The following is an 18727-nucleotide window of genomic DNA, read 5'->3' on the forward strand; positions in this document are numbered from 1 at the left end:
AGGCTAGGACAACAGCATATTCTTTTCATTGTTTTGACTAGTGTGTATCCGTTAATATCTTATATGCTTTTATATAGAGTGATGTGGTTCTCGGTTGATTAACTGTGTCGGATATATACTCGAGAGTCAAAACAATGAAAAGAATATGCTGTTGTCATAGCCCTTCTGATAACTGACAGATAATGAAGGTATTTAATTATTCTTAGAGAGTGTGATTGTGTCATCACAAAAAGATGAAGTAACAAACGACATTAATCTAATATATAAAGTTATTGTCAAATTTTACAATTTAGACCAAAACAGCATCACATGTAACACGGTGATATTTGATTTGACCTAACCATTTTGTTAGTATTTTTTCCTTCCAGCATATTTACGATATAAAAATTGGCATGGAGTGAATGATGAAGCAGCTAGTAAGAATATGTGATCCTCATGACCTGGGGTTATTTAAAGCCAAATCCAGTAATTTTGGAAGAAGTTTTTATGCTTCAAGTTCTTTAGATTTTCAAAAATGTCAAAGTTTGGCTTGGTTGTTTTGTTTTACAGCATATCAACCCTTTTTCCGGTTATTTAATGCTAAATCTGGTAATTTTGAAGAAAGTTTTCATAAGTCAAGATTTTTATATCTTTCAATATTTATGGTGTTTGGTTTGACTGTTTTGTAAAAGTAACATGTTTTTGTTTTTGACTTTGCAGAACATGATTTCTGTTTTGCAAAGGGAAAGGAAAAAAACAACATCAATGTTTGGTGTATTTTTTGTCAAGAAGCCAGTATCTTCAGACAGCCTGATTTGGTAGCACTAACACTGAGCCAAAGTGGATCTGGAAGCAATGGCAACTAAAGGCTAACTCCACATTTTCCAATTGGGGCCCTCACCACTGGATGGCTTAAGGTCCCAAGAATATGCTGTTATCCTAGCCCTAGTTATCAGACAAGACAAGCCAAGCCTGGAAAGAGTTCTTAGGTAAGCTTTTTATCCTCTGGATAAAACACATAAAATTAAATTCTAAAATACAAATGTTTTCAAATAAAATTCTGAAAATAACAAAGTTGACAAAAATGTTTTTTCTTTTTTTCAAGTACAGAGACGTACAACATTGTTAAAATAAATTAATTTAAAAATTGGTTCTTGCCCAAGATTCCTCCTAAAGTAAAAATAAAAAAAAAAAAAAAAAAAATCTACATGATGTATGTAGTCATGGCAAAACGAATATATCATATTCCAAAACTGACAGAAATTGATCAAGTAGTTTTATTTTTATAAAGAAAATTTATAAAGAAAACAATTTCTAAGCAATTAATAGAAATTAATATGCATTACAAAAATCATGTAATTATAAATTACTGTTGAGTTATCTCCCTTTATTTCTTGAGATTATTTTCAAAATGACAGGCGAGATAGTCACTCCTTGGTTACTCATAAAATTTGATTTTTTTTATAATAATAAAAAACAAAAAAAAAACAAACTAAATTTACATTACTTTTAAAATATATTTACGTTTCATCATGGATACATACAGATAAAAAAAATTTTATTTTTAATGTAGGGAGAAATTCTGGACAGGAACCAAAATATTTTTACTATATATTTATCCAAATAAAACTTTTGTGATAACATTTGCATAAAAATCAATATTAATAACTTGTATGTTTCATAAATACTATCTTACAAAATATTAATTTATGAACATCAAGTCAATGGAAATTCACTGGGTTATAAAGCAAGCACAAAAAATATCTTTTTATATAAAGAAAAAAAAAATTGCCACAATTGAAAAATAGACAAAAATCTGCTAACCGCTACTCCATAACCAGAGTGAGCCCGGGCCCGAGATACACTCGCTCGTTCTTTCTCAGCAGCGGTTCGCTGAACAGTCTGGAAATGATTCAGGGCATCACTGAATTCTGTGCGCAATCGTTCATTTTGCATTTTACGTTGCCGCTAAAATGAAAAAGGTAAAAAAAAGATAAAAAAAGTGAGAAAGGAGATGGTATAAATTATTTAACAAAAATTAGTATTATAATTAGCACGAGTTAAACAACACAAATGTACACACTAAAGTTGAAACGATTAATTAGAAAAATCAGAATTTAAGGTATTAAGATCTTTATCGCAAATGAAAATTTTTTTTCCTTATTTCTGATCCCAAAAATTCTTTAATTTAACTTTGTTGTTTAAAACTTAATTTCCTATTTCTAGTACTAATTATAAAATGAAAAATATTTGATTTTAAATAATACTAGAATCACATTATACAAATTTTGAAGAAAGAAAAAAAAAGTGAGAAAGGAGGCTGTACAAATTATTTAACTAAAACAAATGTACACACTACAGTTGGGACAATTAACCAGAATCAGAAAAATCCAAACTTTGAGATATTGGAATCTGTGTTGGAATCAGAAAATTTTTAGCCTTATTTCTTTTAATTTAACTTTCTTGTTTAAAGACTTAATTTCGGTACTAATTATAAATTAATTATAACATAAAATATTTTAACTACAAGTCAAACTAAAATCTATGCATCATAAGTTTTGGTAAATACGGAATCAAACAAGATCGGAAATAAGGCTAAAATATGTATGTATAAAACTGCAACGTAGAGTAAATTGAGGAGGATACAGAAGTGAATCAACTAAGATCAAACAAATTATACATCATTTTTATTCCAAATAAATTAAGATTCAGAAGAAAGCCAAATTCTGTTGAAAATTAAACAAACACTATGCAGTTGCATTTTTAATGTTTGATGCATGCGCATATCATACTTGCTGCAAGTGAGTAATATTTAACACGGAGCAAAGAGCCTACAGAAAGAATTGAAAATATCCGAGTTGGTCCACTCAAGAAATTGTTTTTTATTTAAAATAAAATAAGTGCTTCATTAAATGGGTAATCGCGCTGAAACCAACCTACTTAATAAAAAGAAAAATTAATATTCCTAAATAGTCTCCAGATAAGCCTTTTGAGTGGATACTGGCTGGTTGTTATCTCTAGTGAATATCTTGAGTAGTCAGTTTTTGGGTGGTCGACTGCGAAAGACCAAAATCTAAAATTTCCGGTCAAAAGAATGTATATTCCAGTCTATGGACAAGGGACAGAGTTAGAGCCAGCTCTTAGAGCATGAGGTACTGAGAATCAGTTGGATACATACTGGAGAGGTGCACAATTCCAACTGATTCTCAATACCTCATTATCTAAGGGCTGGCTCTAACTCCATCCCTTGTCCATAGACTGGAATATACATACTTTTGACCGTAAATTTTAGATTTGGTCTTTCTCAGTTATCCCCATTCGACCACCCAGAAACTGACTACTCAAGATAGAGATTCAGTTTATTGGCCTAACAACAGCTACATGGTCATTAAAGGTCAAATAATTTTTTTTTGGGGGGGGGGGGGGGTTGTCTTAGTAGAGTAGGTATTCTTTATTTTCCTGTATGTCAAGGTGAGTTTGGAGGAAGTTTAGTAAACGATTTGGGTTGAAAATTATTATTCCATTTTCGTTTGATGAAAACCGGTTTTCATTTTTTGTTGCAGATCATCAATTAGTTGGCCATTTGTGTACAAACTCCAAGAGCGATAGGAGCCTTCTATCAGGTCTGAAAGTGACACAATATTCAACGAACTAGAACGGAGATGTGCCACTTTACAACTCATGCTCTCTATCAATCCAAGTTATGGCAATAGGACCATTGCCAGCACCCTCAAAATACATCGCTGGATTGCCATGAATAACGGATGTGTCTGGGATGATGAAAACAAAGTTTCCGGCCACGGTTATGGTCTTTGGTGTGATTTCAGGTGAGGGCCACATAATGCTACCTCACATCTTCGAAGCTGGTTTGAAAGTCAACACAAAAGTGTACCTGGATGTGCTGCAGAGTGTGGTGATCCCCTGGTGGAATTGCAATCAGGTGGCTACTGGCAGACCCTGGGTGTAGCAGCAAGACTCGGCGCAGGCTCACGAGTCCAAAGATACCCAGGCTTGGCTTCAGAAGGAGTGCTATGACTTTGTACCCTTTTCTCATAGCCCCCCCCCTCTCCACTCCTTCTCTGACCTGAACCCGCTGGACTACTTCATTTGGTCATATGTCGAGAACATCACCAACATGACCCCCCACAACACCAATGCCAGCCTGATCGCCGCCATCCGCCAAACTCCAGCCGGCGGTTGCAGATCTGTATTGAGATGGTGAGTGAGGCTGAAGGCGGCTACATTGAATAGATGTCAACTCTACTACAAAATCAAGTTACCTGAATTGAATTTTGAATAAAAGTTTTAAAATAAAGCTGTAGTGTTGTTTTCTTTAGAGCGACACCATTATTGTTCCACCCTGTACTTGCTGACATTGGATTTGAAAAAATCTCTTCTAGTCTGCAGGGAAATCGTTCAATGATAACATTCATGTATGGGCGCCCCTTAGTAGGAGGCTAGATTTCCCCATATTGAAGACCAACCTTGTGCTTAACTTTATCTCATGGGGAGCAAGTAAATCAAGACAACTGCATTGTCTCCATTGACAAGCGTGTTGTCATTCAAATCTGATCCTAACTGAGTTTAACAGATGTTCATGAAATCGCTCGAAGGACTGTCGAAAGTTGAACCTGACAGCATCTGATGCTCGATGTTTGTTGAACTGAGTACAATGCAACCAGTAAGTGACTAACATTTCTATCTCTCCTTTTTCAGCTTGTTTCTTTCTTTCTCTCCCTGCACTGTCGACTGACGAAAAAAAGGCAGATTTAGTTTTTTTCTTTCTCGCACTGCGATTGTGTGCAAGCCAGCTAGATGAGTTTTTATTAATTATGTTTCCCCAGAATAAAAGGGAAAAGTAGTTTGCTTGAAGCATTGCTGGTAAATAAATAATGTAAGAGTAAAAGAAGGCCATGAAAATGCAGGAAACTAGGTGTTGAAGTGATGAACAAAAATAGACAAATGAACGAAGGTCTTGAAGGAGTTATTTTTTATCTTCATATATATTTTCCAAAAGCAATCACAGATACAATTTTTTTTTTTTTTTTTTTTTAAAAACATTCTTTTGGTTTCTTTCTTTTTGAAAAAGAGATGATATTCTTAAAATATTAAAGACTTCCACCATCTCAGTCATCTCAAACAGTAAGTCCATATTTACTGATTTGTATTTGTGATTGTTTTTTGGAAAATAAATAGATAAAAGGAGATAAAAATAAAGGAAAAAAAAACCTACAAAATCTTTGTTTGTTTGTCTTTTTGTTCATACATCACATCACTTCAACACCCATTTCCTGCATTGCTATAGCCTTCTTATACTCTTCATATTTGTTTTCCAGAAAATAAAAAATACTATTTTTTGCTTCATTTTTTACAAAGTGTTCAATTGCCAATGTCCATAATAAAATCAGGCAATTTTCTGGAGATAATTTATGACACCAAGCAAACAACCATATTACTTACTAGGGCAGCATCAGGCCATTGTGTTTAAGAATCTTTAACAACACGAGCTTAAACATTTAAGCAATCATCGGCCACTGTTCAAACCAGAGTATGTAACTGTCATATCCCTGGTGAGCTCATGCCAAAACAATAAAAGACCTTCCTGAAATGTTCCCACAGCACAAACTTAACGATAAACTCCCCGGGGATTGAAAGTGTAAAAGAATACAAGATGAAAAAGAAAGTGAAAAACATTTTCATTTCTTAAAATCTTGTAAATAAACTGCAATCAAAACACAGAAACTCCAACATATTGTGTGGACATCAGTTGGGCTTTGGTGTGTGTGTGTGATACAATCGTGGGAAACAACCCTCCAACTGCTAAGGTTCACATTTTAGTTTTCTGTCAACGCCATATTCCCCAGTCAGTTGATCAATTGATCTCATCTGCTCAGAGCCACAATTTGTCTTTAACTGTCCTTAATGGTCAGAAATTCAAGACTGTCTGTAAACTGTCGCCAAACTCCTAAAACTGTCCGTAAACTAAATATATTAACCTCTATGGCCAATCTTTTGAGCTACTTACTGCCACACCTTGATTAACTATCCTATTTTCAAACAAATTTGTGTGCCTTGGTGAGCAACTTCTCCATTATCTTTCTACTAACCTCACTTCCTATACCTTTTATTCTGCTGATAAACTTACTCCCTCTGCTTTAAAAAATTTTCTTTTTTTTTTTTTTTTAAATCTTTTTAATACTTTGAGGATGGGGAATGTTAATAGTATCACACAAACTCTACTAAAAAGATGGTTTTGTTTTCCGTACTTGATCTGATGCTGAAGATGGCTGGGGAAGATGAGCAAGGTCCTTCAGGAATGATGTGGTCTCCTTTGCCAACTGATTTGTGTAATGTTGAGTTTGGTGTCTGCAAACAAACAAACAAAAATAAATAAATAAACAAAACAGCTTGAATATTGATTTTACAAAGGTCATTTAATCTTTTACAATATAACACTTGGGGTGGGGATCTAAGAAATGATTTATTTTATGTACACAGCTAACTTCATCAAGAAGCATGAAGATTAATTCTTACTCCAGTGGTAGTGGAAACTTTTGGAGTCATTGACCTTTGTTTGATTACATTCCTTGTAAAGGGCAGTACACGGACAATGAGGTTGACTATAAGATAACGGCCTTTAAACATCTCCGATCCATTGTGTGAGAACACAGAGGAATCCAGCTGTAAATCAAACTTCAGGTATACAGAGCTGTAATAATTCTTACTATCTTCATGTATGGTTACAGAACTTGGACTGTATTCGAGACATGCTAAGAAACTTTTCTCTTCCCTGCAGCCTCTCTCCTACAGAAGAGATGTTGCAAGCCTGTCTTTGTTTTATCGTTATTTCCATGGCAAGTGCTCGTCTGAGCTCCAATCTCTGGTCCCCCTCACCAATCTTTCACAAAAAACACCTGTCTAGCTGAAACTACTGTCATTAATTTTCCTCACTCTTTATCTGTGCCTAAATCAAAACCTAAATTCCATGAGCAAAACTTCTTTCTTAGAAGTGCACGACTGTGGAACTCTTTTCCGTTTGCCTGTTTCCCACCTGACTACAACTTGGATGTCTTCAAGCCCAACATAAACAAATTCCTGACAAACCGCCCCCTTAAGTAAGACACTATCAAATCTCCAATACTAATGATTACTATGATACTATCCCATTGTTTTGGTTTCAATTATCGCTGATGACACCCCAGTAATCCATTCTTTTAAAAATAATTTTACCAAGAATTCTTCATAAGTTTTGGTTATAGCTGAAGGAACTCAAGTTACACACACATATATATATATATATATATATATATATTTTTTTCATAAGTTTTGTTTTTGGTTTCGATTCAAGCTGATGCACTCAAGTCATACGGATATATTTTTTATTTTTGAAATCACAACTTTATAATATATAAAAATCGATAGAACATTAACTGTATATATACAAAATCTGCAAGAATTGAAATATCATATTTAAGCGTACTTGACAACCGGGATACACTGAGTGTCCCTGCTAGCTTAGATAAATACTTTTGCAGTTTTAACAAAAGAGCTATAATAATATTAGAGTGTCTCCGTTTATGCGGAACATTTATAGAATGCCAACATCAATGTATTACATGTGAAGGAGTATGCTGTGGAATTTCCACAAGTCCCGATAGTAATAATTATTATAATATCAGATTGGTACAAAGGTTTGCACATGTTTGTAGAAGAGGCATTTTTACCCATTGTAATTTATTTTATGCATATTATTATTTAAATATATCACCATGACTAATTTATAAGTTTTTTTTAGATTATTATTAAAGCATTATTTATATTTTTCTGCAATATTCTTGCCCATGTCGACCTGGAAATGATCTTTAGTCAACAGAAAGGGAGTTATCTTCCATCATGATAATGCTCATCCTCACAACACTACACAACAAAGATCTAAAAGAAGTTGGTTACAAAATCTTGCCTCATCCTGCATATTCTCTTGACCTAGCTCCCTCAGATTATCACTTATTTCAAGGATCACAAAACCATTTTGATGGCCTTAGGTTAACATCCCAAGGAGATTGAACAGGATTTAGATTCATATTTCATTTCAAAACCTAAAGAATTTTACAAGCAAAGCATTTATAACCTCGTTGAGAGAGGGAATCAAGCTATAGATATCGAAGGTCATTAATGTTATGAATAAAGATTTTCAAAACAATTTTTCATTTTTAAGATAAATTTTAAAATCAGCAAAACCTTTTGCACCAATCTGATATAACAAAAATAAGAGGTTAATCTCCTAAGATTTGGTCATGTACTAGTTAAAGTGAAATGCGTTTTGATATTACTCACAACTGAACAGATTTCAATAATCATTCACAATTTTGTATATTGGCAACAAAGACTGATTAACCAATGAAAACCATAGAGTACATTTGTTCTAAAGAAAATATTGGATTGGATATATATAATCATTAAAATGAAGCAAATTTGTATTTTATGTAAATAACATGGACCGAAAATTTATATAAATTGCTAGTCAGAATCAAATATTGATTCATCAGATGTGAATAACATGGATGGAAAATGTACATAAATAAATGGCTAGTTAGAATCAAATATTGATTTATCAGATGTTATAATAGTCCGAAAATATACATAAATGAATGGCTAGTTAGAATCAAACATCAATTTGTCAAATGCAATGTTATGTAGGTCTATCATCAAGAATCCGACTGTTTTTACTTCATATATTAGAAATCAACATATGTTTAAGTTCTTACAGTTTTTCGCGTTTTTCTGTGGAATCTCTGGGTGTTCCAATTTCTGAAACCAGTTTCTGTAACCCAGCAACTGTTAAAGAAAAATAAAATAAATAATTACAAAGAAGAGAAAAAACAATATTTAAAAAAATAAATAATTAAGTTATGGTAAATCATTTTGCTATAAAATTTAACGCGATTCTATTTAATTTAGTCAAAAATAGAACAAAAAATGCAGAATAAAAGGGAAGAGTCCAAAAAATTTTGTTTGTTTACTTTTTACGACATATCAGCAATCTATGAGTTTTATTTAATGCTGAATAAAGGTGTTAAATGAAATACTATAGGCAGGATATTTTCTATTCCCAGAAAACGTTATTCTTTGCATATGTTAATCTTAAAAAAAAAAAAAAAAAATTTCAGTGAATGGAAACATTACTCCTAGAAGAAAATTTTACAGAGAGATTAGGGGGCAATACTTAGAAAACATTACTCCTAAAAAACACTACTCTTTAGCAGTGGTAATCTTTGTTTTTAACAAGATTGTTTTGTGAAGAAAATACAAAAGTTTTGATCATTAGAAGAATCAGATAGAATTATACAGTTGGGAATAAACTTATAGATGATATGATGTAAGCAGCCAATTGATCGGATCGGGCCTCTGTAATTATTCAATAAAATTGATAACACCAGTATGAAGCATAAACCTCTTTTTTTTTCATGGCTAGCAGATAGTTTTAAAATATGTTCATTAATGACAATTTTTGTTCGATCGTCGATTCATTGCTTTATAGCATATCAACCTATTTCGGGTATTTTAATGCTAAATTCAGTAAGTTTGGAAAAAGTTTTTATACTTCAAGTTCTTTATATTTTCAAATATTTACTCATAGTGCACGGTTTTATTGCTTTGTAAAAAAAAAATTGTTTTTGTTTTTGACTTTGCAGAACATGGTTGAGTTTGGCAAAGGAAAAGGGAAAAAAAATAAATAAATAAAAATCAATATTTGGTGTATTTTAGGTTAGGAAGCCAGTATCTTCAGGCAGCCTGATCTGGTAACACCATATGCCCTAACAGGTCTTACCACTTCAAGCCAAAGTGGATCAGGTGTGGCACTATTTCCTTGTGCCACTGTTTCTAACACACTCTGCAGCATGGACGGGTGGTAATTTGTCCATGAGCGTAGAGATACAAAAAAATCCCTTCCCATAATTCCCTTGCTATCTTTCTGTCTCTTTCCTGCATGACCACCATGATGTGAGGACGCATAGTCTGTCTCTCCGTAAATGAGGAGGGCCACCCCCTCCCTCAACACTAGTTAGGGTAGGTTAGTTAGCTTTGAAAAGCCTATTGTCCAGTTTTAATTGTAAAAATTAATTGTAATATATATTGTATCTCTAATGTAAAATAAAATAGTTAGTTATACCTTACGTATATTACAATTGTGTCGCGTGTCGTTTTTTTGTGTCTGCCATGAATGCCTTCATAAATGTCTGAAGTCGAAAGGCGGCCCTGAGGACAAAGAGATGAAGATTCCCACCAGAATGCCACCAGGGTGAAGAAATCATCTTGAGAAAAGAAAGGAGGAGCCAAACCCAGATCCAACATCTCAGGTATGATTTTCTTCTTGCTACACAGACCCTAATGACTGGCCCATCTTCATGAGACCGCTTTAAGACATTTACTATAACACGTCTGTCGGTCACACTTCAGTGACCGGCTGATAGTGGTATACAGGGAGCAATGGTAAATAAGGGAAAACTCCATATTCCCCACAGCTCCCAAATGAGGCCTCAATACTGGACGTGTTTAAAGGTCATACCTTGATTATTTAGAGGACTTTTAGATAATAAAAAAAAAAAAAAAAAAAAGTGTTGTGGAGGTCATAGCCACAGTATCAAACACAGACTTTCTGTAACTTCTGTAAATTAGAAATGGCAAAGGTAATGAAAAATACTACTCACACAAGTGACAGGATTGGGGGGAAAAAAAAAAGAAAAAGATTGAAGTTTGTAAATGGATTCTTTATATAAATGTGGCATTAATTTGCATATGAGGGGAATAGTGGCTATAGGGACAAATTGGAGTGGATAGATAGAAGAGTTTGGGACAACCGAGAGAGAGAACGTAGACATTGAGAGTTGGTGTTATGAATTACAGTTTAAGTTAAGGAACTGGTAGGAATTGCAGCGTTGGTGAAAAGGAGCACTGACATTTTTGTGTTTTTCATTACAACACTAGTAAAAGTAAATTATGCTAAAAGTCAAAGAACATACCATTCTGAACCATTTTTTGAATGTTGGTGCTAACTGCTTTTGAAAGTTTGATAAATTCTCCTCCATTGTCACTGTCTGAAATTGAAAAAAAACAAAAAACATTAATTCTGAAAAATGGAAAATAAGTTGAAAATATAAAAATTCTGACTCAGTTTTTTTAAGTAAGGAAACAAAAACATCACAATGCATTAACAACAATGAATTTAAATAGCTGCATTGATTTTTACACTGAAATCATCAGTAAAGAATATTCAAGATAGAAGTTCTTGAATTTGTTCAAATTTTCAGGGAAAAAAACAGGTGTTATGGTAAACATTGAATTTTTGTATACTTGAAGATAAACAAAAAAAAAACAAAACGAATTGATAATTTTTCATGTAAGATTTCGCCCAGATTGAGGATGTACTGACCAAATTTTCATTTTTTGAAGAATACTTGAGCATCACTTGAGCTACTAGCAAAAGACTATCATCTATTTCATTGACTTTGCCACTGCATTTGACTGTTGATCGAGGAGCCCTTTGGAAGGCCATGCATGCCAATGGCATGCCCCCAAAACTGCCCATCCTAATTAAAGTCTACAATCTCACCACACACACCAAAGTCTGCAAGTAGGGTTAGGAATCATACTTCTTTGACATTTACTCTAACGTCCAACAAGGATGTGTTCTTTCACCTATGCTCTTCAATTACGCCATCGACTGAATCACATTAAACACCCTGGCCAACTTTCATCATGTAACAGTAAGTCATACTCTACAAATATTTCATCTTGACTACGCTGATGATATCGTCATAGTGGGTGAAAACTTTGCTGACAATCGACCAGTGACGAGACGCAATCTTATGCTTTAAAGATCAGCATGAAAATAAATGCCAATAAGACAAAGATATTGACAGCAGGTCTTCTTCCAAATGAAAAACAATTGGTTGTCTTAAAACCGGAAACCCTTGAAACGGACTCTTATATACTTTTATTCATGCATGATTTCCATCTCGTATACTATTTATTTAAAATGGAATCAACATTCAATAGGTTATCTCATTTGCATATTACATTAAAGAAAATCTGTTTTAATAATTAGCTCTAACTTTTATTTTAATGGAAATTAGTGATAGAATTGTTTTAAGTATTCTATTTAGAAATATGATATAGAGTGGATTTATTTAATTTATTTTTTACTTTAATTTATTTTTAATTAGTGTAACCAAGATCAACTGCATTGGAAAACGGAAGTTTTCATTTAACCTAGGAGTTATTTCCTTTTAGACCATGCGATTTTATTTTCCTGTTTGAATTTCATAGATGAAGATTACAGTTTTATGCTTCAAAAAATGGTTAACTTTAAGGAAAATCATAACTTAAGATAATTGGTGTATCTTAAATAGTATGTAACTAAAACCTCTGCTGGGCATTTTTTTTTTTTTTTACCTGGCAACGCCAGGTATGTACAACTAATATTCAATATTTCTCAACATTTTACTTGTATATTTTTTGGCAGTCAAATTCCTCAATCCACGTGATCTTGAGAAAACCTTTCTTTGTCTCAAATGTATTTTGTGTCACTGTAATGACTATTTACCTTTGTTTTTTTTCCCCCTTTATGTGTTATTTATAAAGCATTGTATAATTCTGGTTTTGATGTACATTTTGCCCTTGTATTTATGCAAATATTTTTCTTGACTGCAGTTTTCACAGCTGCATGTGTGAATTGGTAATAAACAATCAATAAAACAATTCAGTTTGTTCTCTCATTTAAAGCAACACAGAGTTATCCTTGTTTTATCGTTATTTCCATGGCAAGTGCTCGTCTGAACTCCAATCTCTGGTCCCCCCTCGCCAATCTTTTATAAAAAACATCCGTCTAGCTGAATCCACTGTCAAAAAATTTTCTCCACTCTTTATCTGTGCCTAAATCAAAACGTAGATTCCATGAACAAAGCTTCTTTCTTAGAACTGCACGCCTGTGGAACTCTTCTGTCTGCCTGCTTCCCACCTGACTACAACCTGGATGTCTTCAAGTCCAACATAAACAAATTCCTAATGAACTGCCCCCTTAAGTAAACACTTCTATAAATCTCCACACTAACATACTGTACTTGCAATAACCCTTATCCCTGAGTGGCTTCCCGGCCTTGATAAGTGGTGACCACCATGTAAAAAAAAAAAAAAAAAAAAAAAAAAAAGGCCACGTTGAATCGGGTCAGTACTAAAATGAGCGACCATTTGGGAATTCCAGGTGCTGTATAATGCAGTGTATATGCTTTCTTTTTATTTTGGCATTGTTTCCAGTTGTCCTAGACTTCTTGCCACTGGACTCATGCGGCATTGATTCAGAAGAGGTGTAGTTGATGATTGTGCAACCCTTGCTTCACAATTACACGAGCTACCCTACGCAGGAGGTATTGAATGTTTCTCGAGACTGAATGGAGATATTGATCGATTTAGTTCTCACATACCAAACAGGATACTAAGGAATCTCAAATGCTATACAAATTGCATTGGAAATTTTAAAATACATTTTAAAAACTACTAATTCTACTTGCTCAATTCTTAAAGAAATTTTTTACCTAATTAAAATCGTTAAAATACGTAAAAAATATGCAATAGCAATGACAAATCAGTACAAATAGAAAATCTTTCAGTAAGAAAACAAAAACAAAAAATAAACAAAACAAAAAAAAACAGCTAATATGGTTTGCCTACTACAATCCAGAGGCAGGAAAACAAAGGATTCCATATTGTGAGACTGAAAAAAAATTATATCTGGTTCATATTCAAGAAGTTTTAATGAATTTAATGCAACTTTAAACCAAAGAATTAATGATCATATCTATCTCTGCTATTATATTAAAAAAAAAAAAAAAATAGTGTGTGCATATGTGAGAGTTCATTTCTTATAGACTCCTAAATGGCTGGGCTGATATTTTAAAAATTTCACATAAATGTACTTTATGTGCCTATGTAGGTTTTGTATCGGAATCTCTTCAATAAGTATTAATAATCAAAATAATCTGATGATAAAATTGACCAAAGTAAACGCCTTATACAGCCTAACATCACAAGTGCATTTGAGGTTCAGCATATAAAATCAACAGTAGGTTCTTTGATAAGACTGGCACGTTCGAAATGAATCTTTCTGTTTAGAGCACAATTGCACCATGAAGCTTAACTTTTGCATGTTAAGCTTTAATTAAAAAAATAATTTTATAAAATCAACAATAGGTTCTCTACAGTGCAATGTAAACTACAATATATTGTGGACTAAGTCACTGCGAGAGGCACATGAAGCTTCACTCCCAGTGCACCACAATGGGCCCCCAACTAGAGCAGGCAATCAATCGATTTGATTGAAAAATGGGAGATTTCACAGATTTTGATGACAATAAATATGTAAAGGTGAAACATTTGTTGTTGATCCTTATTTGATTCCAGGCAACGTTGGGTCTTCCTGCTAGTGAATTATTAGTAATAAGCAGTTAGAATACTATAACAATGCAAAAATAAAAAAAAAAGTTTTATTTTTTTGTTCCAATTTTTGAAGATGTACATGGTGAAACGATAAAATTGTTGCCCCAGAAAAGACATGATTCCATTTCCGTTTGATGAAAACCAGTTTTCTTTTTTTTGTTGCAGACTATCTACTAGTTGGCCAGTTGTGTAAAAATCCCAAGAGCTATAGGAGCCTTCTATCAGGTCTGAAAGTGACAATGTTTAACGAGCGATATCAGAGATGCACCGCTATACAAATGCTCTCTACCGATCCAAGTTATGACAACAGGACCATTGCCAGCACCCTTAAAATCCAAGTCTAGATAGTTTTACACTTGAGGACACAGCTCAACGAAGTTTCTAGCCATGGTTATGGTCTTTGGTGTGGTTTTAAGTGAGAGCCACACCATGTCACCTCACATCTTCAAAGTCGGCTTGAAAGTCAACACTAAAGTGTACCTGGATGTGCTGAAGAATGTGGTGATCCCCTGGTGCAATCCGGTGGCCGCTAGCAGACCCTGGGTGTGGCAGCAGGACTCGGCACTGGCTCACAAGTTCAAGGAGCCCCAGGCTTGGCTTCAGAAGGAGTTCTATGACTTTGCATCCTTGTCTCACTGCCTCCACTCCTTCTCCCCCTCGACCTGAACCCACAGGATTACTTTGTTTGGTCATACATCAAGAACATCACCAACATAACCTCCCACAACACAAAAGCAAGCCTGATTGGTGCCATTCGCCGAGCTCTTGCTGGCGCTTGTGGAAAAAGCATGTTCCCAGTTCTGGACACATATTGAGGCTGAAGGCGGCTACATTGAATAGATGTCAGCTCAACTTCATAATCAAGTTAAGTTTTAAAATAAAGCTGTAGTGTTGTTTTCTTTAGGGTGACAAATTTATCGTTCTACTCTGTACTTGTCAGAATTTTAAATAAAAATACATTAAATACCTTTTCATCTTTTTTTGGTGTTTTCAATTGAAGTGAATAATGGATGGAAGATTTAATAGCCAAGAACGTAGCACGTGGCAGTGTTAAATGAATAACAGTGTTCTCGTCTTTTTAGAAACCATTGTTTATATTTGTAATTTGAATTATTAAAAATAAGTCATCAGAACGCCATACAATGCAATTGAGGTTTATTAATTTTTCTTTTTTTTTCAATTTAATTTTCAAGGCCATACTTCCTCATTAGAAAGTTATATCTGTTTTGTGAAAATTTGCAATTTTTGTAATTGGCAGGAGGTTAAAAAAATTAATTGAATAAAATATACACTGACTGGTCACAATTTGCAGATTTTGTGGACAATAATCAAGTGAATTTCATATAATTTAAATTTAAATGAAGTAGGAGTGTTACCGCTAAATACCCTGGGCAGAAGAAAAATAGTAAAGGTCACAAAATGGACTTTTAGGGCGTTATATATATATATATATATATACATATAAGATGGCGTAACTAAAAGAAAACAATTGCAACTTCTCCGATTTTTTAATCGTGCCCATATTCCTTTCATTTTCTTTTAAAGTTGAGGAGTTCCTTTTTTTCTGATGAGTTAAGGGCAGAATAAATAAAACATTGACATAATTACATGAATGATTCTCTGCTACGAAACAGGTGCTGTCAACAATTGAACATATTAACATGCCTAAAGAAATAAACAGTAAGATCGACAACATCTTGAAATTTGGAATATAGACCTTTTGCCAATTATTTGTATACTCTATGCAGTTACATTGAGCTTCATAAAGGATTGGTATCAATAAAAGGTGAAATATAATTGAATAAGCATATTTTTCCCATGAACATTAATTACATTATTATTTACATTATCATATATTTAACATAAATATCTTGTTATTGGAATAGTTTTGATAATTAATCCATTTATTTTTTTTCTCCCTTCGCAGTTTTCAGGGATTACACCAGCAAGAATTTTAAGTGTGTATTCAAAAAAATCACGCAAATTGATCAAGTAATTCTATAAAAGAAATCATTCTTAAGCATATTTGAGTTTTAAGATCCTATAGGCGCAACCAATTACATTAACATATTTGGTTAAGCATCCATTTTTACACATCATCAAGAGTTGGACAGCTTTCAGAAACTGACTTTTTACTTCTGACCAAGTCTTTATTTTTCCCTCTTTCTCTCAAGTCCATACTTATCACTTTCTCCCATATTTTTCTTGGCCTGTCCCAACTAACTAACCTTGCTACTACAACTGTTCTAATACTCACCCAAGAACTCTCATCTATTTAGTTAATGTGGCCATACAAACAAAGTCTTCAGTTACCTTGATAATAGCATTGTAGCACAATGTGGAAAAGGTGCTAGTGTGATCGCAAGAGTTAGGAATGGATGGACTAAGTTCAGGGAACTTCTGCCATTAATAATCTGTAAGGCAAGCGTCTATCAAGCATGTGTACGCAGTGTAATAATGTACGGAAATTAAAAATAACAAATGAGGATTGAAGACATGCGTTGCATGAATAAGAATGATACAATGAATATGTAATAAGAGTTTTAAAGACAGGCTTAGTTCTGATGACCTCAGAGGAAGTTTAAATCTGGAGAGTATAGGAAGATGTACAGAAGAGAAGACTTTGATAGTATGGCCATATTGGAGAAAAAAAAAGAAAAAGACACGAGTTCTTTGCCAATGTAGAAAAAGAGAAGTCTAAAATTGGATTTTAGAGAAAGACAAAAACCTAATAAGTGGCGATCAATTTCTAAACGCCGACCAATATATACTAGGATGTAGAACGGACATTAAGCCGAATATGAGGACGTACAAATGGAAAGCATTGACCTTGTGTCATACCTGCCCACAACAGAACATTATTGTATGGATGACTTCCTGTAAAAAAGACGCAATAACATACACAATTTTATAACTGCAATAAAAATTTTAAAGTTGATTTTCTGAGCAATTAATCCAAAATAAAATCTAATTTAAAGAAAGTAAAAGTTTCTTATTTAATCAAAAATGCACTGTTTTATCTGGATTATTCCAACTACTGTTCTCATCTTGAGTCTATTTTTCACAATATTATAGTTGATCTTATCTCCAACCTTTAGACATAAATAGTTGAACTCAGGGAATCTGCTCTGAATTTTAAACAGAACCCTTTATTTAATCCATGCAAGGTAGCTTGCTCTTGTTCCATCAGTCATGATCATGTAGAAGTTCTAAGTAATTTGTAATTGTATTTTGAGTATCACCTGCACTGAGAATTGAACCATCAACCTCCAGAAGAGTGTAATGTACAAAAATAATAAAATTAAAAAACTCATGAGAACAGTAGTCCAAATAACCCAAATAATATAAATTATCAATTTTCATGTAAAAAATTCAGAAACATAAAATAGCATCACACTGCATTATATATATATATACACACACACACACACACACACACACACACACACACACACACACACACACACACACACACACACACACACACACACACTTTTTTTTCCTTGTGTTAGTAGATGTAAAACAGCTGAGCGAGCAATATCAGTTGGCAGAGAAAGGAAAAAGAAAATATGGGAGAAAGCGATAAGATTTAAGAGAAATAAAGCCCTGGCCAGAGATAGATTAGTTTTGAAGCCCATTTCTAAAAACCATCCAACCAATGCCAACATGCAAAGGTAACATTAAATCGAATGAGGATTTTCAGATTACTAATAAATGCTTACATTTGAAGAGTCAGTTTACAGTGTTAATCAATTATATAAAAAGCAGTTGTCTGTATGTATGTCCAACTAAAAGTAAAAAAAGAAAAAACTACAAAACAAAGACCTATAAAGTTGCTGTTTTCCTGATTCGCATTGCCCTGATTGAATATTTAAAATTTAGAAAAAAAAATATTCATTTTTTGATCCTAAATTGGTATAGATTTTGTTGGTAAGTGCGTGTGGATTTCCTGTACTAACTAAAAGGAAATATCAGATTTTTTTTTTTAACCAACGAGTTAATTCCCTTATGCAGACTCATTGCTCAAGATATCTATTTAAGAGACAGTTGTCCATGTGTGTATGTCCAAAGAGAAGAATGGGCTGAGTGAAGGAGAAAGAGAGGGAGGGAAGAAAGGGGACGGAGGGAGAGGAAGGTAAAGAAATAGATAGAGAGGGATAAAGTTTTTTGGCCTGGGCAATGCTGGGAAGCCCTGCTAATTTAGTATAAATAGAACCCCTTGAAAAAATTTTCATTTTGTGGTTTCTAAATGGAA

At 33.5% G+C, this 18727-nt stretch overlaps 1 protein-coding gene across 8 annotated transcripts in view; it reads right to left on the reverse strand.

Moving 5' to 3' along the window:
- The window catches only part of LOC145298110 (syntaxin-7-like), a 156438-nt gene that overhangs the window by 88660 nt on the left and 49051 nt on the right, over positions 1 to 18727 (reverse strand). For all 8 annotated transcript variants that reach the window (XM_080144304.1, XM_080144302.1, XM_080144300.1 and 5 more), the window contains exons 3-6: positions 11001 to 11075; positions 8745 to 8814; positions 6246 to 6345; positions 1804 to 1947 (exon numbers count right to left, since the gene is read on the reverse strand). In XM_080144304.1, coding sequence (XP_080000430.1) covers positions 1804 to 1947; positions 6246 to 6345; positions 8745 to 8814; positions 11001 to 11075 — 389 coding nt within the window. The remainder of the gene's footprint in view (positions 1 to 1803; positions 1948 to 6245; positions 6346 to 8744; positions 8815 to 11000; positions 11076 to 18727) is intronic.

Source organism: Euprymna scolopes, chromosome 2, assembly GCF_053919585.1.
Source record: "Euprymna scolopes isolate OS-2025 chromosome 2, ASM5391958v1, whole genome shotgun sequence".
NCBI lineage: Eukaryota > Metazoa > Mollusca > Cephalopoda > Sepiida > Sepiolidae > Euprymna > Euprymna scolopes.